Source organism: Eucalyptus grandis, chromosome 2, assembly GCF_016545825.1.
Source record: "Eucalyptus grandis isolate ANBG69807.140 chromosome 2, ASM1654582v1, whole genome shotgun sequence".
NCBI classification, from domain to species: domain Eukaryota; kingdom Viridiplantae; phylum Streptophyta; class Magnoliopsida; order Myrtales; family Myrtaceae; genus Eucalyptus; species Eucalyptus grandis.
Window position 1 is genome coordinate 27,873,524 of NC_052613.1, and position 23,857 is coordinate 27,897,380.

General features: G+C 38.7%; 1 protein-coding gene across 1 annotated transcript; it reads left to right on the plus strand.

Moving 5' to 3' along the window:
• The first annotated feature begins 18,125 nt into the window (after positions 1 to 18,125).
• LOC104435032 (TMV resistance protein N-like) lies at positions 18,126 to 20,553 on the plus strand. Its single transcript, XM_010047861.3, has 2 exons — positions 18,126 to 18,823; positions 19,771 to 20,553. The coding sequence occupies exons 1-2, from the start codon at positions 18,447 to 18,449 to the stop codon at positions 19,799 to 19,801; spliced, it is 408 nt and encodes a 135-aa protein (XP_010046163.3). The 5' UTR covers positions 18,126 to 18,446; the 3' UTR covers positions 19,802 to 20,553.
• The last annotated feature ends 3,304 nt before the right edge of the window (positions 20,554 to 23,857 follow it).

Sequence of the window (23,857 nt, forward strand, 5' to 3'; positions counted from 1 at the left end):
GTATAGTCTTGCATTTGCAGTTCTCGTTGCATTTGCTCTGCGTTTAGATATTAGGAACAATTGTGCATAATCCATTCGCATCGAATAAAGCATGGAACTGGTTATGAGTTTCTTGGGTCTTGGGCCGATAGATGGCCCAGTATGCGAAATGAGTCACTTGAGGTTCCAAAACCGAGCCCGCACGAGCCCGGCCCTAAGCTAATCAAACTCGGCCCAATGAAGGGAAAGAAAGCGCGGCCATTCAAATTTCATTTTGCTGATACTCATTTTCGAAGCCGATTCCGGGCTGAACACATAAGATGCAAGGAAGGCCGTGTTCAGCTACACGCGTCGAAATTGGAAGAAAATGCAAAGGAGAATCAAAGAATGAAAGGAGGCATGCAGTTTCCATCTTTGACAAAGGGAGCAATCTCGGCATTCATGGACCGTTATTCACAGCCAAAAGAGAGCAAGAAAATCTGGGCATAAAAAAGCGGAAGATTCTGGGCAAGTGGGGATGCGAATTTTCAGCATATAATCATTGCCAGAGTGACTAGTGAGCTTGAAAAAGAAAAGGTGTAAGCTTTTCTTCACGGCCAAGAAAGAGGAACCCAAAGAGAGTTATGGTCGGCAAGAGACAGAAAAACAGGGGAGGCAGAATCTCGTGGAGGAGGTGGAAAAAAAAAAGGATGAGAGAGATATATGCAATTTCACAATAAGTTCGTTTAATTCACTCTTGTAGCATCTTCCTCAATATTCACTTTTCCTTTGCACTTTAATTTCCAAGAATTTTATACCTCACACTTAAATTTCTCCACCATTTTATTTCAAAGCCCGGCGCACCTTGCACCTGGAAAAAGCCAAAAAACGAAATCAAGTTCGGCCCTGTTTTGAAGTCGAACAATTTTTGTTCAAATTAAAACCAATGTGTGAAAACACCATCTTAAGAAAAGGGTGTGTAAAGGGGACCGGCATTTGGGGAATTCGCAAAAGTCACCATTGACAGTGACGGATTGTTCTCACGGACCACCCTCTTAAGAGGAAACTCACTTTCCAACTAGTGTGAAGAATACTTGCACATTTAATGGACAAGAATCACTTGGAGTATGTCATTTTTAGAATTAACACCTACTTGTAAACCACCTTTGGCTTTTTGCTGTGTCTTTCAAAGCCTGCAAATGGACAGGAATTTCCTGAACAATTTCGTAACCACGTGCCACTGTTTATTTGACTTTTCTTTGTTTTCACATTCAACCATTAAATCCAAGTATCTAGCAATATTGCAAAAGACGAGGATCACGTTCTCTTGCTTTCACACGCACAACAACCAAAGATATTTACAGTGATTTTTTTCTTTTTTTTTTTTTTTGTTACAAACCAAATTAAAACACCATCTTTGAATTTCCTTATCCATATATATGACGAAAGCTTCCCTTCAAATTAACACCTTATATCTGTTTCTTGTCCTTTCGACTATGACCTTTTAACAGTAATGTAAGATTAAAATCAATAATTTATGAAAAAAAATGTTACAATTTATTAGATATATTTGTAATGCACATCATCCACAAATTACCAAACCTTTCACACATGCATATTATAGTGTGTACATTGTGTATAGTCATATTATGTATAGAATTATGATACCATGCATCTACACTTTATTAGTTCAAATTATATAATAAATTATTGCAATTACTTGTATAATGCTTTTGCAAAAAGCCTTCAGTTTATCTATCTTTTTATGAAATGATCCTTCAATCGAAACTCGTTACCACCTATTTAGATAGTCACAATTCACTATGTAAGGCTTTGAATCCTACAATCACGTTGTTGAGTCCACGCCAGCTACAACTCATCTCCACCATGGACGAAAACCTCGCGTGTGAGTAATTCTTTTTAATCTCTTATATTATCGTAATTGCTTTTATTGGTGATACCAGCCACGTGATACTTCATAAAAGGAGGTTAAGATCATGATACATATATAATAACTTTAGTTTAAGTAAATTAATTAATTCCAAGTAAGGTTAAGATTCCGATATAATAATTATGATTTAGTAATTACATTAATTCCAATCACAAATAAGTCTCTTATCTTAAAAGCTGTTTTCTTAATAGTAATGGTGTTTTCATGGAATTCTCATCTTAATATTTAATTTGGGAAATTCAGCGGCCAAACCAGTGCAAAACAAACGACATATACATGAACAGAAACAGATTAATCAAAAGATGGGAGTGAGCCAAACCAATTTGATAATTTATCGCCTCCTTTTCGGGAAGGTGTTCTTTCAGTGTGCCCCTCTTTTTGTTTGTGAAGGCTTTATTAGTAATGGGCTTGAGGCCCGTCCGCCCAAGTTGGGCCGAGAAAGCCCGGCCCACGGGAATAAGGCCCGTGGAAGGAGAGAGGTATAAAAGGGAGGAGAAAAAGGAAAAAGGTACCATTTTGTTTTTAAAAAGGAAAAAGACGTACGTACGCTTCCTCCCTCTCCTCCTCTCTCGTCGTTTTCTCCAAAAAGCAACAGGAGGCGCCAAGGCGATTTTGCTTCACCGCATCAAACAGACCAAGTTTTCTCTTCCTCTATCGGCGTCGGTGTTTAATCCGTGGCTAAAAGGTACGCTCGAATCCGTGGTGTGCTTTAGGATCGGTGATACGTGTTGTTTTTCCCGGGCTTCGCTTCCGCATTGATTTAGGGGTTCGATTTAGTGTCGAATCAGGTTTTTCGGGGATCAGTCATTCCCAACAGTTTGGTTTGTTCTTTTCCTTATTATATGGTCAACAGTGTTTTGACCATGTAATAGATATGTGCAATTGTTTTGCGTTTGCATAACTCGTCAACCTGATCATGTCATCTGCCTGAGGGCGAGGGAGGGGAGGGACTAATAAAAAGTGTAAAGAACATGTCTATCCCAATTTTTCTCATAATAAATCATTTGACGACATATTTTAAAGAACTTGTTAATAAATAAGACAAATCGATGGCTTGCTGCCTCGATTGAATCATGGACCTCAACCTTAAGATTGGAGAATCTCATATCACAATGAAAATAACAACAGGGTAATCAGTTTAATAGAATTTAGAATTGAAATTTGCTCAACTAATTGATTTGATTTACTTAATCGAAAGCTAGGACGCCTCATTATCATTTTATATATAGGTAATGTGTCACATCTCAAGAAGGTAAATGGAATCGATTTGTCTTTACTAAATATCTTTTCAAATAATGTCTAGCGTGTAATATCCCAATAATGTAATCAGTAGTCTTATGCATGGTAATGTTCCAAAGAGAGAGGCTCATTTGTGAAGTTTTTGATAAACAAGATAGCATCATCAAGTCAATTTCAAAAGGAGTATCGATGTAACATCACTAACTACTTTATTTAGATATGTGTTACTGTATTGTCATGTGAAGTAATCTTAGGATTCTCACTTCATCTTAACTTAATACTAGTCATGGGGATAACTATACAAATGGTCCCTGAACTAAACTTGTGTTCGTCCACGAACTTTTAATTTGTTCAATATAGTCTCTAAACTATGTGAAAATATCTAATGTTATCTTTTCATTAATTCAAATTCAATGACAACATTGAACATTTTTATATAATCCATAGACTAAATTAAACTTGTACCAAAAGTTCATGGATCACATTAAACAAATTAAAAGTTCAAGGACAATATTGCACATTGGGCTAAACTTTAAAGATAGTCAATCATGTAATCGATGCATAACATAAATTTCCTTAACAGAGGGATAGTTTAATCTTCTAATGATTGGCATATTCTAAATTATAGTGGATCTTCTAAATGATATGTAATATGATTTATTAATCTTCTAGGATCGAGTGGTGAGTGGATCGTGTACTTTAGAACTAGAGCTGTCATTTAATAAGTGAGGCTCACCCAATATACCTTACAGATTGGTCGAGTTCAGAGTTTAAGGCATTTCAATTTGCGCTTCCAAAGATCTCTTTTTAGGACTTGATTAGTGTACCCAACAAGAGTAGGGGAATATATTCTGTCTTGAGAGTTTTGATTATGTATAGTTGTGTACATCACTTGAGATTAAATTATTTATTAATTTGAGGTTAAAATTGCATGTGAACTTCAGATCGTGACACTAACTTCCAAGTTGCCTCCGTTACCTCTGAACACATAATCCTAACTTCACAAACAATAGAAAGTCGCTACATTTTAGGAATATTTAAATTTTAGTTCATATATATATATATATATATATATATATATATCAATTAAAAAATCGTAAGGTGTACAAATTAAAGATCTCTTACGACCAATATCTGCCATTCATTTCAGAAATTTGCATTTTCAAGAGAACAGAAAAAAAAAATTCAACGTCGAAGAATATTGAAATAAACACTAGCAACTTGATATTTGGTATTTCATCTTTTTTCCCACACGCAGGGCATATACACAATTTTTCGTGGCCACTAGATTAGCCCATGAATTTAAGAGCAAAGTTGTCAATTATAGAAGGGAAGAACATGAATAACCGCTACGACTAGATGTCAGTAGTTCTTAATTGAATAAACGGTACTGTCACGGTCGGTAGGGATTAACCAAGTCTTTAAAGAGTCTCAGACATCTGATTAATATTAAAAGGTTGATGACTAACGTTACTTTCCTAAAAATATTTCACATTATGGGGACAAAATTGTCATAAAGAAAAATCTTAAATTTATTGTATGGATATCGATTCATAGCCTAAACTTTTCAATTTGGCAATTTAATTCTATATCCTTTGATGATTTACTAATTTAGTCATTTCGATTAATTTTGATTGGAAATCGTTAAAGTAAACCTTAATCGTCTTACATTGTATGGCATATGCTGAAGTTGACGATGTTTGCAATCTTTCAAATTGTCCAGGCAAGGGCTAAGTGGACCTTGGCATGGGCTAAGGGCTGTGACCATCGCCAGCTGTCGGCAAGAGCTTGTCGGCAACCCTCTCCAGCCACAATGAAAGAGAAAATAAATGTGAAAAAGAATACAGACAAGCATCATTACACCTTTAAGCAAGACGCCTTGAATTTCGAGTTAGGCCATGGCACAAAAGAGAGAGAGGGGGAGGCAGAGATATATGCAGGCAAAGGTGGGCCTAAGTCGTGGAGGGCGTTGTTGGTTTTGATCGGGGAGTGACGGTATTCGTAGGGGACAAGGATGGTAACCTTGATTGGCATTACGGTGGGGGGAGAGAGAAAGAGAAATGGGGTGGTAGAACAAAAAGTATTTCATATGGTGTAATAAATCAAAGCAAAGTGAGTATGTTTACCGTACCAGCACCCAATAGAATGACTTGCACATTGCATGAGTAGCATGGATTGACCAATTAAACTACATCAATTATATGATCAGTGCATAATATAAATTTCTTTAGTAGATGGATAGTTTACTCTTCTAATTAAGAATTTCTGTTTGAAGATGAACGTTATCGTAAATGTCAATAACTTAGAGTTGTATATGATATAGATACAAAGTTTGATCGGATTTTTAAAATTTCTCTAATGTGGTTAAAATAAAGAAAAACTCAAAAATAACCTTCACTTTGCATCCTAATTTCACTTTATATGCTTTATTTTTAAAGCTATGAGTTTCTGATTTAAAATTTGTCTTTAAATGAATGGGACGTGGAAACTAGAGGTGTCAAACAGGTGGGTCGGGTCGAATTTGGGTCAGGTCATTAATGAATCGACTCAAATTGACCCATTAACCCTTTAGGCCTAATGTAAAAATTTTGATCCATACCTAACCCGACTCATACCCGACTCAACCCATATTAATAAAATATTTTTATATTTAACCAAATTTAGGAAAACTTATTCTTATGTTTTTTTTTTAAAGATTATATTACTAAAAACTTCCAAGCTTACTTCTTATATATATATATATATATATATATATATATATATATGTATTATTTTTTTAAAATGGTATTGCTAAAATATTTTTATACAACACAAATTTAATGGACATTTTTTAAAAATTTTAAAATAATTATTTAAAAAATCGAATTTTAATTATTTTTAAAAATATTTTTTTATTATTAATTTTATTTTTAAAATATAATTTTATTTTTTATTTTTTCTTTTTGGTTCTTCTTCTTCTTTGGCTGGCCGGCGGCCACGACGATGGCCGACGGCTGGCCATAGGCGAGCCTCAAGCTCGAGGCTCGAGCCTCGAGCCTCGCCGAACGTCGGCGAGTAGGGGTGAGCGCGGTTCCCGGTTACCCGGAACCGGTTTCAGAACTAGAACCGGTTACTTAGGGCTCCGAAGAAAAGAATCGGACACCCTCTCTCTTTATCTCTCGCAGACTCGCACGTTGCCGCCCCCTCTCTCTATCTCTCAACCTCGATCCCGCACATTCCCTCGCCGCCTTCACCAGCGTCCCTCGAGCTACTAGCCATCTCCACGCCACACCGCCGCGTCTCCACCTGCGGAACCCGCGAGTGCTGCTAGCGGTCCGATCTTCCGCCGCCCCGCAACCATCCGGCGCCGCCCCGCCGATATTCCCACGCCCCACCTTGCTGGTCACCGTCGCTCCGCCCACCAATGCCCGCAGCCACGACCTAGCACCGCTGCTCCTACTCTGCCCGTTACAACCCCTAGCTCCGCCAACTATCCCTCTCACCCACGAGCTCCACCATGCAGTAGAACGCCTCCGTGCCCCTGCTCACCCACAATTACCGCCAGCTGAGGCCGTCCCGCTTTCGCCGATGAGCCGCTCGCTTGAATTTCATTTTTTGTCGCTTGTGGCAGAGTGACTGCAATTAGCTCTATCTTGTTCTCTTGGTATTGTTCTTTCTCTTTAGTTGCAGGGGGGTCTGTTTGAAGGGGGGCTTTGTTTTGTTGTCTGTGAGTAGGTTGCTCGATTTTTTCCTGCAATTCAATATGAGATTCGAGGCCTAAGCTTGTTGCATGGGTTGATAAAGAGTGGGGATGATCTAATTAGATCAAAAACATTGGAATATGTGTAGAACGACAATGGGCACTATGAAAGGGAAAGAAGGGTCTAAGAACCTATAACTTCTTCTTTTTTGGCCGGTGAAAGCTTGGAGTCGTGAATAAATTATGTTACCGATGAAAAATCTCTTAATGCACCACTCTTTTACTGAAGCTGGATGAGATAATTTTCTTGCTTTTCGACTATGAAACATTCGGTTGGAAGAAGGCCATTGTGGCTTAAAGTTAAAGAAATCAGAACAAAAGTAGAGTGTATAATGATTGGAGGATGTGCTTAATTTGGTAGTCTGATCTCAGGGGAAATCATATAGATAACCTCTTTGATTGAAAAATGTATGCTTCATCCTTTTTAAAGCTATCGATTCACGAAGTTTGTGATTCATCTTGTTTTGGAGCGTATATGAGCTAATTTTGTGCACCATAACCCTATTGTGTTATATATGTAGAGAAGTTGTTCAATGCTTTTGTAATGAACAGTGGAAAAATGAAAAAATAAAAGAGAGGAACTTCTATGTCTTGTTTCTTTTTCACTTGAGTTTTTCTCCTCTTTCTTAAGGAGGAGAATTTGGTTGAACCAAATTGGTTCCACTACATAGTACAATTAGGTCTAGATAGCCCATGAGGAACTTATATGTTTTGTTCTAGACGATCATTCGTTCTTGACATTTCCTTGATTTGCTGGTATGAAGGGAGTCTCATTTCTATGCTAGACATTCTTGTTCTAGCGGTGTTTTATTTCTACTTTCTAGTTTGCTATTTGTTTTGAAATTTCTAATTATATTTTATTATTGTTATGTAATACGAAGTTAATGTATCAAGATAACATGTCAATGGAGGTGGAGGGATATGAGGAGATGACTCCGATTACGGAATTGGAGTTTTCCGGCTATGAAATTGAAGAAGAGGCACCTCCTACCTCGAGTGCCACAAATAAGGTACTCGGTTCTCATTTTCCCCATGATAAGAAATATACATCCGAATGCTGGAATCATTATTCGAAAATTAGTGATAAGGATGAAAAAATATATCAAGTGAAGTGCATTCATTGTGAGTCTATGCTTAAGTACCGTGTTGCTAACGGTACTTCTGCAATGAGGAAGCACTTGACCACATGCAAGAGGTTTCCCTGTAATCTAGATAAGAGGCAGAAATTATTTGTACCATGTAATGTCAACATGGCTGGCAAGGCAAGAGGAAATTCTAGTATTGGTAGCGTCTTATTGACATGGGCATTTAATCAAGAACGGTGTAAGCACATGCTTGCTCCATTCATCATCCTCGATGAGCAACATTTTTCCTTGGTTGAGTGTGTTGGATTTCATGAATATGTTACTGATTTACAACCTCTCTTCAAACATGTATCACGTTTCACAGTGGCAAAAGATTGCATGAAGTTGTTTTTATGTAAAAGAACTTATTTGAAGAATTATTTTGAAAAGATTAATTTTAGGATCGCACTCATGACTGATACATAGATTTTCAATCAAAATCTGAATTATTTGTGTCTCACTGCACATTTTATTGATGAAAATTGAAAGTTGCATAAAAGAATCATCAATTTTGTGGTGATGCATAGTCACATGAGTAGGGAGATTGGGAAAATGGTGGAGGAATGCATTGAGGAGTGGGGAATAGAAAAAAAAAGAAGGTATCCACAATTACCGTGGATAATGCTAACTCAAATGATGTTGCAGTTAGCTACTTGAGGGAAAAACTTTCGAAACAAAAGTCGTTGTTAGATGGTAGTGTTATGCACATGAGATGTACAGCTCATATATTAAATTTGATTGTGAGAGATGGCTTGACTATGGTACATGACTCCATTGCACGTATCCAAAATATGGTTAGGTATGTAAGGAGCTCTCCCACAAGAGCCCAAGGATTTCAATATTGCATTGAAAAAGAAAGATCACTTATAAGGGTTCGGTAGTTCTTGACGTCGCCACTAGATGGAACTCCACTTACCTCATGTTAGACACCGCCATAAAGTTCAGAAAAACTTTCGAAATGATAGAAGATCATGATTCATCTTTTGTAAGTGAGCTTAATCATAAAACTCCTAGTGAAGATGATTGGGATTATTTTTTCGGATTTTCTCAAAGTATTCTATGATGTCACCAATCAGATGTATGAGACTTCATATGTTACTTCAAATGATTATTTTGAAGGGATAACTCTTTTGTATAGAAATTTGAAAGATGCGATCAATGCTTCAAATCCAAAGCTTCAAGATATGGGTGTGAAAATGAAAGAAAAATTTGACAAATATTATGGAAGCTTGGATAAAGTGAATATGATGGTGTTAATTGCGGTTGTGTTAGATCCTAGAGCCAAGTTAAATTATGTGAGTTTCTTGTATGGACAAATTTATGATGATGAATCGAAAATTAAAGAGATGCATTACAAGGTGAAGGATACATTGGAGCGTTTGTATGAATTTTATAAGCAATCTTCTCTTATTTCAAGTGATCAAGATTTTTGTGGCCATAATTTGGGTGCAAGTAGTGGTAGTTCCAATTCCAATACCAATACGTGTGACATCCAGATTTTCGGGTCCTGATTTCGATTAAATAAATTGGACATTCCATCGACACAACTACAGTGTTTTTCTCTGAGTTGGCCACTCACGAGATAACTAGACTAGCTGGATAAGCTATTAAGGACTTTAAGGCATATAGACTTGAGAATTCGACCAATGACCGAGTTCTCGACCGTGACTATTTTTAGAGGCCATTGCGACATAGTATAAAATCGAATTAAGATCAAAGATAGGTCGATTTGACTGAGATGAGTGACCGATCATGGGTGATTCCACTAAATTGGAAAACTCTCGTCAACTGGCACTAATTTGATTTTACTGTCATTTTGGTACCCTGTGTCCGTATTTGAATCCTTGAAATTTTCACAACAATTGAGAGTCGCCATTGTGTCGAGTGAGTTCATTGTAGCTCGAAGAAAATCGGTCACGAGTTATTTGTCCTAAAAAGTTCTGAAAATGCCTAGTAGTCTAGGTCACGCTAAAAACGTGTCGGAGTGAAATTAACAGTGAAATCGAACCTGAATTCAAAAATTGAGAGTTCTGTCAAGTCACAATTCATTTTAGGAACGTCGACTCATCCTCAGAATATTTTTCTATAACTGAGATTTTTGGCAGAAAAGCAAAGTAAGGCCGTTTTTGTTCGAAATTGTCAGAGGGCCATTTTTCATCGAATCTTTGGGATGCAAGTTGGATCATTTGATGGGGAAAAGTCATAAGAAGGTTGAGGACACATGGGTTAATTTAATTGAGTTTCAATTGGATGGAATTGATTGAGAATTGATTAAATTAAGTGTACAAGATTTCATGCTACGGCGGAAAATGAAATTGCAACCATTGGAATAAGGTTGTGGGAGATAGTGGAGTGTGACATCATCCATGAGGTCATGGTGGGCCATGAGAGAGAGAAAAGTGGTCCCCTCCTCCTTCTCTCTCCTCCCTCTCTCTCTCTTCCGTCACCTCTCTCCTCCCTCTCCCTACCGTGCGACTAGTTCTGCTTCTCTCCATCTTCATCTTCTTCTTCTTTGGACGCCACCAACAGCAGTAGAGATCAACCAGCACCGCCGTCTCTGTCCTCCGTCGCACACCTCACCGTCACGCCGGATTGCCATTAGCCGGCCCCCTCCTTTCCCCTTCTCTGTCCGTCGAGCAGCTTCTCTTCTCCATCTCCGATTCCTGCTTGAAGACCGTAGGGATTAATGGATCCCCGAAAAGTGGATTCGACACTAAATCGAACCCCTAAAACGAATGCGGAAGACAAGCCCGGGAAAATCACGTATCACCGATCCTAAAGCACACCACGGATTCGAGCGTACCTTGTTAGCCACAGATTAGACACCGATGCCGATAAGAGGAAGAGAATTTGTCCCCGTTCGATCCGATGACGCCTTGAAGGGAAGAAAAACGTTGCCTTGTGCTACTGTTTTTCTTTTCTTTTGGAGAGAGAGTGAGGGAGAGGGAGACGTATGTACGTTAATTATGTCAAAGGGTGCGTTCTCCCTCTCTCGCATCCCTTTTATACGTCCCTCCATCCATGGGCCCTATTCCTGTGGGCCGGACTTTTAGGCCCAACATGGGCGGACGGGCCTTAAGCCCATCATTAATAAAACCATCAAAGACCCATTAGATCTGAGGACGTCGGAGTGGCCAACAGTCCGATCAGACTGCCGTCGCGCACCCCTCGCTCGCTGTCCATCCACCCGCGAGCTCCCGCGCCTGCTGTCCAGCTCGCACGCCGTTCGTGCGTCCTAGTTGCTCGCGCCAGTCGCCCTGGCCTCTTCGCCGTTTCCCGAGCTCCCCTGAGTGTTATTGAAGTCGCCTGAGTCGTTGCTGCCGTAGTCCAGCTTCTGGAGTAGCCCGCCAAGTCCATTAGTCGTCGTTCGCCTATTGCACACCCAGCCATGAGCCAAGCCAGCGAATTGCGTTCTGCTCATTTCTCCTCGCTGCCTTGCCGTTTCTGGTCCACCTCCGGCCACCGTGAGACCCCGCCATTGGCCGTACGGCACCGCTGCAACTCCCCCGCCCGTTTCCGACCCAAGCCGGCTCCGGATTCGCCCTTTCCTGGCCTCAACCAGCAACGGACAGCAGCTGGAAAAATGGGTATGGCAAGGGCTATTTGGCCCATTTTGGTTGGCTTCCCGACCCCGGAAGCTAGGCCTGTCTTGGAGACTATCGATCCTCGCGCCATCTTCGTCAATTTGAGCCGCTCGAATCGTTAATCGGGTGAGTTTAACTCACTAATCCCCGCTTGGTAGGTTAATCATGTTTAAGGGGTGTTTAAATTAAACTAAGTAGGTTTAGGTGATTAGATTAATTTATTTAAATGTTAAGTGGATTAAGGGATGTGAATAGTTTAGTGGATAATTAAGTAAGACTAAGTAAATGTTTGGATTAAAGTAATCTTGTTTAAGACTTAATTAATTATTTTAAATTAAATAATTAATTCGAATTTATACTATTATTTTTTATTATAATATAATATTATTTAATTTAATTTTCGAAATAAATTTAATTATTTATTATTTTTCGAAATTTTGACCGGGATAACAAGTGACCGGAATTTTATGTTGATGATCGTGGTGAAGTCAATTTATTTAATTGAGCTCCAATTTGAGCTAAATTGAATTTACTGTAATTAATTATTAAATTTCGGAAATTAAGGTTGAAATGGCCGACGACCGAAATTCCGTGGTGATTGTCGTGGTGCAGTCCATTTATTTATTTGAGCGTTAATTTGTGCTGAATTGAATTAATTGTGAATTTATGATTTATTCCTAAATTATTTGATTTTGGTTATTAATGGAAAAATAACCAGCGTCGGTTTATAGCGCCAAAAAATATGTAATGGGTTGTTGAAATTGGTGGGATATTTGTAAGTAAAATAATTATAATTTGGCTAAGGCCAACCGTGTACTCACAACGGCTATTTATCGTGAATGATAAAAATGATGAATTGACTATATGATTGGAGTAATATACTATATCGGCTTACGGTCAATATGTCAGCTTTGGGTGAGTAGTATACCGGTATACTATATCAGCCTACGGGCGATATGTCAGCTTTGGGTGAGCAGTATATCTTATTATCAGCTTTGAGTGAGCACATACTTATAGTATACTAAATTGGCCTGGAGGCCCTAATCTATCAGCTTTGGACGAGCATATATATATAGTATACTAAATTGGCTTGGGGGCGCTAATCTATCAGCTTTGGGCGAGCTATGCTATCTATTTTCAGCTTTAGGTGAGTAGTCCTAGACTATGGTTGGACTTTCTAGATAGTATTGAATGTATCGACTAGGGAAAGGTCGTGGTGACATGTAATCGATTAAGTCGATTGATCGCTGAGTCGATCTAATTGGTGGAATGTGATTGATTGCTGTAGTTATCAATATTATTGATTGAACTGATGTGCAGGAAGGAACTGATGCCAAGGTAAGCCCTTTGACCTATATTGTGCTTAAGCAGCCCTTATGACGTATTGGCTTCCTAATTGGGTCTTAGTGGGGTAGAACTTGCTGAGACATAGTCTCATCCCAGTTTGGGGGAAATATTTCAGGTCCCTAGATGACGATCATGGAGGACCGGAAGTCCTGGAGTTCAGAAGGTGGAGGTTGAAGAATCGGCAAATGGGTCTGACTAGTGGATGTTAAGACAATCCCCTTTTTGATAAGTCGTCAATTTTGTAAACAGCCTAAGTTTGTAATTAACCAGTTTGTCTATAAAGACTCATCTTGGTTTGAAAAATATGATCCTACTTTTCTATCCATTGTTTGATTGTCTGGAGATTTTATTAGGCTTCCGCATGCGTATATAAATGAATGGGTCGGCGACCTTCCTGGGACGTCACAAATAAATTGACCAATTAAAGGATGGGCGCGCGCCCGAGGATCGGGGCGTGACAATATGGGTGGTAGTGAAGGAATAAATAAGCATAACGCCCAAGTTTGGAAGAAACTGTTTTTATACCCGAATGAACAAGGGCGCGATGACAACAAGTCCGAGCTTGATGAGTATCTTCAAGAAAAAAATGAAAATAATCTTGGTCTTGACATTTTAATTTGATGGAAGACTAATGGCTCAAAATATAAGATCCTTTCTTTGATGGCTCGAGTTTTTTTGTCAATTCCTGTAACTACCGTCGCTTCATAATCAACTTTTAGTACATCGGGTCATGTGCTTGATGGCTTTCGGAGTTCTTTAACTCCAAAAGTAGTTGAAGCTTTGATTTGCAGTCAAGATTGGTTGAGAGCCGTTCGTGTACCGCTTGATGTTGAAGAGTGTATTGAGAATGCAAAACAATTTGAGTTGGGTAAGTAATGTTTATATCTTTATATATTGTAATTCTTTTTATATATCCGATAAGTGAATATTTTATTTAATCTCTTCCTTTTTTTTTTCTTTTTTTTTTTTCAGATATGGTTGGTCGTAATGCGGAGATTATCGTTGATAAATAAAGTTGGTGGTGTCGCATTTGCAATGGGTCCAACAGTGAGAAGTTAAGCAAGGTTTTTTGTTGGCTTTGTGCTGCTTTAACTGTGCATAAGTTGATTGATGAGCAACTTGTTTGTCGTAATCTTAATGCAAGCTCCTCTTATGTACATTGAATTTTTGAACTATGTTATCAAAGAATTTAGGAGCTTTTAGATGGGCAAAATGGCATGCTTCGTGGAGTATTATCAATATTGATTTTTTTTTCTGTGTCTTTACTTAGGATTTTGACTGATTTTCTTTTATGTCTTTGCAAGGTTTTGCTGTGCCAAATGAATCACAGGGAAATGTTGCAGAGTTCACACTATGGAGTAGATGAAAATTTGAGATCTTGTTGGCACTTCTAGTTTTTCATCTCTTTAGTATATTTTGCTTTATCATTTTCATTTGACTCAGCTGATGAGGCATATCACATATGGCAAATGTGATAATTTAAGTTTTAGTACACATATATTGACATATGTGAGCACAATAATTATAGTTAATCAAGCATCTACTTTCCTCTTTGGAAACTTCTTATTAGTTTTGATTATGTGTGTCCAAATTCTTGACAGTTGGCATTGGTATGTTTGCTAAGATGTGGGAAGTTACCGTATAGTATACGTGTACGTTGTAGTTTTTCTTTGGTAACGTGCGCGTACATTATAGTTCAAATCTGAAAAAATAAAAATAAAATAAAAATATGCTGTTGGAACTTGGGATCGACCCCCAGGGTCGGTTCCGTGTTCTCGGTTTTGACGGGATAGGTTTCAGGTTTCTCATTTTGAAGAACTTGTACCCGAGGGTAGGTTCCGGGTTCCGCACGAAACCGAACGGAACCTGGAATTGCTCACCCCTATCGGCGAGCCTCCGCCTCGCCAGATCCGGCGAGCTCGAGACTCACCGGCGTCGGCTAGCTCAAGCTCGCCCCGCCGGCGTCAGCTCACCCCTTGCCGGATTTGGCGAGGCTCGCCAACGTCGAGCTAGCTCGAGCTTGCACTCGCCGATCCGGCGAGTCTCGAGCCTCTCCCGACACCGGCGAGTTCGAGCCTTGCCGAGCATCAGCGAGGCCTCCGCCTTGCCAAATTCGGTGAGCTCGAGGCTCGCTTGGCTGGTCGCTAGCCATTGCCATGCCGACCGGAGGAAGAAGAAAGTAAAAAAAAAAAAAAAAATTATTATAATTATAATTTTGGTATTTATAAAAACATTTTTTAAAATTAAAGAGAAAAGAGTCTTTCTTAAGACCCACTTAAAACCAAACCCATTTAAGATCCATTTAAGACCCACTTAAAATCCACTTATCAAAGTAAACTCATTTAACTACTTTTTGTCAAAAACAAGTGACCCATATATGACCCATTTATGATTTAAATGGGTTTAAGACCCATTTTGACACCTCTAGTGGAAACTGATAGTATGATAATCCATTGATTGATCAATGAAACTCCTAGGAAACTTCCAAGATGGCTTGTAAAACGCGTTCCACATGTTGGCATGTCCTTTAAATGTGACTAGTGGACAAGAATTCATGGAACAATTTTGTAAACCGCGTTTGAGGAAGACTCTTCAATACGGGTCCCTCGTCTAGCAATGCAAGTTGGAGGTAGACTTGACTTGCTTCCCTTGCCAGTCTTTTCTTTTGAGTAGGTTTTGTTGGCTCTTGCCTTATCACTTTCTCTGCAACTAAGCAAGAGAAATAGTGGAAGACTATTGACTTCTTTCGTCGGAAGAAAAGAAGAGGAAAACGGAACAAAGCGAGCAAAGATATTAGAAGACTTTGGCTTGCTTTCCCGTGTTACAAGCTGTGAAGTAGATTATCCAACAGCAACGATTTGGGACTTGTGTGATGTCTAGACAAATTATCCAATCAAGATTGATTTAAATATGATAATTCATCGTCCTTCTCATTACTTTCTTTTTAAATTATAAATTTAAAATTTAGGATATGCAAGTTGCAGCTTTAAAAATTGAAATAAAATATATCAAACTGCTCATGGCTGGATCATAATCTATAAAATAGTTCGCATTGAGAATTTTGCAAATCAATCGAATTTATAAATAAAAAAAATATTGTCCGTGGCACTCTACATTCACTCTATTGCTAAATCTGATTATCTAGGCCATTTCACAGCTTAATTTCCAAAATAAAGCTGTGTTGCAATCATCTTACTTTTAGTGTGATGATAGATTTATTTGAGTTTGATTTTATGTAATCTTCATAGATATAATCTGTGATTTATGGAATCTCACAAATATTCAAAATATTGTCAGAGTCTTTTATGTACCTATCTTTTTGTTTAATCTATGGTATCATATATCTTTCCATATTGGTTCGGGATCTAAATCTATATACTATAAATGATCTTTTGAAAAGGTAGGGCATAGTCGAGCATTCAAAAATATTGTCGGAGTCTTTTATGTACCTATCTTTATGTTTAAGGCCCGAATCGATGCATGCTTCGATGCTAACACGTGAAATAATCAAATCAGGCAGAAGTACCTCAAATTTTTTTCTGTTAAAATGACATGCACATTGCATGAAATGACGGATCACACCACACCAATCATGAAATTGCCCCATAAAACACATTGCGATTATAGAAGGATAACGTAGCATTTAGCTAAGGATTTCTGTCTATAGATGAACAATGCCGCAAATTTCAAGAACTCAAAGTAGTAATTGATGTAGATACAAAGTTTGATTGGATTTTTCAATTTTTTCTAATATAATTACAATAAAGAAAAGCTCAAAAATCATATTCATTTTGTATCCTAATTTCAATTTATATACTCCATTTTAAGGCTACGAATCTCTAACTTCATTAAACGTAAGGGATATGGGAACTCCTAAGATGACAACTCATTGATTGACCAGTAGAAACTTCTACGAAGCTTCTAGGATGACTCGTAAAACCCATTCTATTTTTCGACACATCTTTTAAATGAAACTTATGGAAAAAAATTTCCTGAATAATATTGTACACCGCCTGCCATTTCTTCTTTCAAACCTTTATTTTTACTCGTACTAAAACCAAAGATATTGACAATCAATTCTACTTGCTTTACAAATTTTTCTTGCTATATAACAAATGGCACCACTATAAAATAATAATAATAATAATAATAATAATAATAATAATAATAATAATAATAATAAACAAATGGCACCACTATGATATCATGACATTTTAGAATCAAGCAGAGTCATCTATTAAATATTTTTTGATAATCCATAGTTAGGATCTCCAATTTGCCTCATCAGCTAATTGAGTTAGTCTTGCGTAGTATTATGACAATACTAACTTCTATCTTGTTTGTATATGTTTTAAGAAAATTAAAATAGGAGCATAGCTAGGATTCTAAGATTGCACTGTTGACTCATGCATGAACTAGTTAATACTTAGTAGGCCTTCTATATTATTAGGTTCTAGGGTTTATCCAATAATATAATGCTAGTTGCATTTTTTTATCGTTGAATCAATGGGGTTGAAATATAATGGGTCCCTTAATTAATACTAGAACGGGTATCGCATTGATTCGGAATATGTGAGTCAAAGTAATTTTTTTCTGATGGCTTAAAATCTTATTATTTCACGATCCATCTCTCAGTGAAAAATGAAGCAAAATATATTTCATAAAGAGATATGTATATTTTGCTTTACTTATTCTAAGAAAATTGTGATTCACTGAAATATATTAAAATGCGTTTAGGGAAGGATTATATTCTCTATTGCACTTTTATCATCCCAAAGATGGATTTTTCTCCGCCTATTTTTATATCTAAAAAATTTCCCTCTACCATAGATTCCTTAGCTTTGACACAGTCCACTTATTAGCCTACTATTTCAATTATCGAACCTACTCCCTTAAAGGCCAAACTTTCTGATGATTTACAATTTCATCCCAAAAACCATATAATAGAAAAGTGAATCTCAAACCCATTCGCCCACACATCCATCTCCAAATGCCAAAAATGCCCTCAACAACACCAATTATCAATTTACAATCGCCATCCATACAATGGAAACAAAAGTCGCTCATCCAAGAAAATGGCACTTTCGTAAAAAAATTGCTAGACGAGACTTTTAACAATGGCATCAAGATCCTTCACTCTCTCCCTCTCTTTCCTCTTCCTTTGTATCCATTATAAGGTCCTGTACTGCGCTTTCCCTCTCTCTGCATAGAGTTCTCATTCTTCAATTCTCAAGCATTCACTTACTCCCTCAGCCTTTTCAAGTCTCTCGCTCTTCGCTTTGCTGGAAACATGGCGGTTTTTTGGCAAACACCGACCTCTTGACGGCTCTTTCCCTCACGAGCTCACCTCCAATACTCCCTTTTCCAGCCAGACCTCGAAGAAGCGCAAAATGCTAGTGAATGAGATGAATTCGCAGGCATCATCTGGACCTTCCTACGGGGTTTTTCTAAGTTTTCGATGACTAGACACTCGTCATGGATTTACCGATTGTATTTATCATGCCATGGTAGATGCTGGGATCCTTGTCTTTAGAGATGATGAATCCCTCCGTGTTGGTGAGAAAATTAGTGATGAACTTCTACAAGCAATAAAGAACTCGGAGATTCACATTCCCATATTCTCCAAGAATTATGCCGCGAGTCACTGGTGCCTTGAAGAGCTCACACACATGGTTGATTGCAACTCCAAATCTGAGAATAAAAAGATTTTGCCCATTTTCCTGGACGTGGAACCTGATGATGTCAAGCTCAAAACAAAACTATACAAGGAAGCTCTTTTAGAGCACCGGAAAAAGTTATGCACTGAAGTAGTAGAATCATGGAAAAAAGCTCTTATTGAGGTGGGCGAGATAAAGGGGTGGAACTTGAAGAAAGACGATGGGTAAATGTCTTAACTTTTCAACTGTCACATGTAGATTTCCTTTTTACTCCCTAGTCCTTTTAAATGTGGTATTGTTGTTGAAAATTTAATTTATTCATCTCCTTGATTTTAAGTAGTTTAATTAGCAGTCGCGGCCACTGCCGCTATTGCTATTGGCCACTGTAGCGGAGAGAAGAAATTCTCACTGGCAGTGGTCAATGGTGGTTGCTATTGGTAGTATCGCGGCGATAGCTTCGGGTCAATGGCACTATTGCGGGGGTAGCGCACCCCATTCATCCTGATTTTCTCCTCTCACTCTTCGTCTCTATCACAATAGCCACGAATAGTAATGGATCTCCGAGTAGATCCACGAAGCTGCTGGCTAGCCACCGCAGCAGCTCGTCCGTCAGTCGCCACCATTTCTTCGTCACCATCCCAACACCAAGCCGCCAGAAGGCTCCAAGCCATCCGCCCTCGACACCTTCTTTGTCTCACTCACTGTGGTGAGCCGAATCCAGGATCTGGACATCCGGTCTGATGCCACCGAGCCTATATCCGGCGTAGCTGACCTTGGGTGACCCCAAATCTGGTGTCACCCAAGGCCAATGATGCCATCCCTGGTGGTCGCAAGGCCATGACCCCAGTGATGTGGAGAACTGAGGGCAAGGCCGAGGTGGGGGGTCAACGGGGCGCAACGGGCAACGGCACCAGAAGGCAATGGTGACAGTGCAGGGAGGCGAGCGATGGCAACGGCGGCATGGCAGTGGCAACGGCGGCATGGCAGTGGCAGGGACCGACGGTGATGGTGACTGAAGTTGTGGAGTGGAGAGAGATTGGCAAAAATCAGAACCGCATATATGTCTAGATTCTTTTGCGTTATTCCTTAACATGTGAAGGCAATTTAGTCACTTTGGGAGTAGTTTTACAACATTAAAGTTATCCCTAACATGGTTGTTCTCTTATGGCAGCCAAGGAGAACTGATTCATTCGGTAATTTGAATGGTTTCGGTTAAGCTGAAGGTTGCATATCAAAATGTGAATGAGCATATAGTCGGAGTTGATGATCGTGTAGAAGCTATAATCCAAAAGTTGGATGTGGGATCTGATGGTGTACGGTTTTTCAGAATCCACGAAATGGGTGGTGTTGGCAAAACAACCCTCGCTAAGGTCGTCTTCAACAAACTAATTTCTAGCTTTGACCAATGTTGTTTCCTTGCAGATGTTTGAGAATCATCAACAGGCAAAGATGGTTTGTTAAATTTGCAAAAAAAATTGTTATCCAAGCTCCTTGGTCCTCATTCTATCAACAAAATTGATGATGTGAATGATGGGATCAACAAGATTAGAGAAGCACTTGGAAATAAAAATGTTCTCATTGTTCTTGATGACGTGGATGAGAAAGAACAACTGAAAAGTCTTGCAGAAAATGGCAGTTGGTTCGGTTTAGGTAGCAGGATTATTGTAACTACTAGGGACAAAAGTGTTGATGCAGCCCACATTGAAGACCGGCTCTCTCGACCAAGAAGATCAGCCCGCATTAAAGCTCGACGAAACCGAGAAGCCATAACGACATCTTGAGTCCATCCTGGAAGTTGGAAAGACACCTTGCCACGAAGACTTATGCTTTTACTATTTCTGCTAATTTTAATGTCCTTCTTTATTTCTCTTAGTTTTAATGTTCTGTCTTTATTTCTCCTAGTTTCAATGCTCCGTCTTTATTTCTTTGACGATATAAGCCCAATTTCTTGTAGAAGACGAACAGCTTTTGATGAATGAAAACTTTGCTTGAAGCAAGTATCGTGAATCTTGTAGAGTTCAACCCTTGAAAACCTAGAAGAGTTTTAAGAGTCAGAGCTTTTGAAATCTGCATCCTTGAAGAGTTGCAGTCATCAATCTAGAAGAATCGGTGCCCTCAACTTCCTTGGAGGCCTAGAAGAGCAACCAACGGAGTTTCTATCTTTTCCTATTTTGTTCGTTACTTCCAACCCAATTTCGACTACCCTACAGTGCTTATTTCAGAAAACCCAAAACATAGAAATTGTAGATCCAGAAGTCTTTGTTCATTTGGCTTTGGAATCAGGTTGATCCGATCTGTATCGATAAAGATACGACTGTTCTCCTGAGCTTGTGCAGTGCTGAAATTACTGTTCGTCCCATTTCTTGTGCGCGAGTCACTCTCCCGATCCTATTGTTTGAGAAAGCCTCCCCTAGGCTTGCATCAAGTGTCCTAATTGAAGGCCCAAATGTTTTGACTTACGAAGTATGTGAAATGGAATTTGATCATGCTCTAAAGCTTTTCAGTAGGCATGCCTTCAATAGCGACTCTCCACCAAGTCATCGTGTCTCCCTTTCCAAAAAAATTGTCGATACTTTAGGAAGGCTTTCTCTAGCTCTTGAGATTACGGGTTCATCCCTACTCGGTAAAGTCGAAGAATTATGGATTGACACATGGAAGAAGCTACAAAAAGCTCCTCTCAAGGATGTCCAAAAGAAATTGATGATAACTTACGAAAAGTTAGAGTATGAAGAAAAGGAAGTATTTTTGGATATAGCTTGTTTTTTTGTTAATGTGGATAAATCATACCCTTCCTACATGTGGGATGAGTGTGAATACCACCCACAAATTGCCATTGATGTCCTCCTTCTCATGTCCTTGATAAAAATCAAAGATGAGAAAACTTTGTGGATGCATGACCAAGTGCGGGACCTTGGAAGGGAAATCATCCGTCGAGAGAATTCAAAACATCTTAGTGAGCGTAGCAGAGTGTGGAAACATGACAAAGGATTGAGCATTCTGCAGCAGAAAGAGGTAAAAAAAGGGAACGACAATTTATTTTCCTGTGAATCAGTATAGACTATTCTTGCAAAAGGAACAATTAATTGCTATTAACCTTGACATGTTGACTTCTTGGTGTTTCCACTGTCAGAGAAGTTGCAAAGTAGAAGCATTGTCAGTAGGAATTCATGCAGTATATCCCTTTCGTGAAGAGATTCTGACACGTGAAGAATTTGCTGATTTACAAAAATTGAGGTTCTTTGAAGGGAGGTTTGTGTCCTTCGTTGGAGACTTCAAGAATCTTCTCCTTAATTTAAGATGGCTTTCTTGGTGCGGCTATTCCTTCAAGACAACAAACTTTCATCCTGCTAATTTAGTTGTTCTTGAGCTTTCAAGTAGCTATATTTCGGAGGAATGGATTGGTTGGGACCAAATGAGAGTATGATATGAATCCCACTTGTTGCAAAAACATATAATTTCTTTTGTTTTTCTTTCCCTAAAGGTCGTTTCTTAATATATATTACCATATTGTTTTGCAGGAGGCCAGAAAACTAAAAGTACTAGATCTTAGCAATTGTCACTACTTAAAGAGAACACCTGATTTGTCTACGTGGGTGTACTTGGAGAGATTGATTCTTGAAGGCTGTGGAAACTTAATTGAAATTGACCATTCCATCGGTATATTAAAGCTCCTTACTGTTTTGAAAAGTCTGGGTAGTGCTCATCGCCCAAAATGCTTCTATTATCTTAAATATAAACATCATCTCAATATCAATTGTCACTTTACTAAATTAATTTTACTAATTAAAGACCTTTTAAAATACTTCATGAGCTTTATTGTTTTTGAAAGACACTAAAACTAGTTAATATGATACAATCTTGTTAGCTTTATTGGTTTTAGGTTCTCGGAAAAAAAGTTAAGAAAAAGGTGGGTCAAGCCAGCTTGTCATGGGGCCTAAGCTATGTGGCATGCTTGGCTTGCTGGCACAACCAATTGCAAGCCGAGCTAGTCAGACTCGTTTGTCATCCCTACACTGAATTAGGAAACTTATCTATATTTAAATACTTGATTGGATTAATTGAAATTTAAATGTTTGAAAGGAAAATATATATCACGTCAGGAGATAAAAAAATGTAATATATAATCTATTTCCAACCCCAGACCATTTGGTATTGGTAGCCAATAGTAGATTTGGGTCGGCTTCACAGAAGTTCAACAGCATAAGGCATTTCGAAGTAAAGTGTTTTGAACATATTCTTTCGGTTCTGATATTCCGATGCAGGCATAGGAAAATTTCATAAAGAAATGCCATTCTCATTCTCGGTAATTAGGGCAAAGACTTTCGTCTAATCCATAGGCAATGTTGTTGTCTCTTTTGGGCAAGAGACCCAAGCTTCACGAAGAACTTCACAACGTCGAAAAGTTGATCGTTTCATCTCTTTGCTTTCTTTTATGAGAAATTGTTCTTCGCTAACTCATTATTGTGTTCGGGCTCTCTCTCTAATATACTGAAATTTTCCCTCAAAGATTTCTTGTTCATTTCATAAAAAAAACTAAAGATCGAACTTGTCGGTATCAAAAGACTCGGACCCCTTAACAATAACGTCAATGTTGCATAGTGTTACATTCGCATTTTTCACTGCATTCCTCGCATTTAGGAAGTAGAGATGACTTTATTTAGGAATTGTGTGTTCCCTTTGAATATAAGCCTGGGTCATTTTGTGAAATTTCTTTTAAATTGGGCTCTTAACTCATGGAGTTTTTAAAGTTCGCCCATTTGAGCCCAGCCTCAATATGTAGCTTGGCCACACTCCCTATTCCTGGGCCTCGTTGAAATTTCATCGTGTCGTGCTTGTGCTGTGCATAGGTCATGTATATGCCGTGCATTTCCATACACTTTTTCAAAAAGGACTTCTGGCTAAGGATTAAGAAGAGTTTTTCATCTAGAATTTTGATTTACTCATGGTTAGAGAGCGCATTGATGGGGTGATCTTTCACTCGCCTCCTCGAAATGTGCCTCGCCATCATTAACGACAGCTACGCGAAGCTCATGTGAGCAGTGGCCATGTGCATTGCCTCGGTGTTGTCAAACATGGCCTCTTCTTCATCAGGATGGGGCCAATTACGTAGGCGTATAACTCTGATATCTTCTTGTTGAAGTTGCACGCGCAAAGATACACACTAGCGTTGTCGTGGACCAGGTGGTGAGTGGAATGTTATCGATCACATTCTTTTTGTCATACAAGAGGATCCCCATCCGCAGGATCTTCTTCTTGTT

Excerpts from the sequence above, each read along its gene's own strand:
- LOC104435032 (XM_010047861.3), top strand. The coding sequence starts at position 18,447 with ATGGTAGATGCTGGGATCCTTGTCTTTAGAGATGATGAATCCCTCCGT. Across the intron at positions 18,824-19,770 it reads AACTTGAAGAAAGACGATGG|CCAAGGAGAACTGATTCATT; the intron begins GTAAATGTCTTA and ends CTCTTATGGCAG.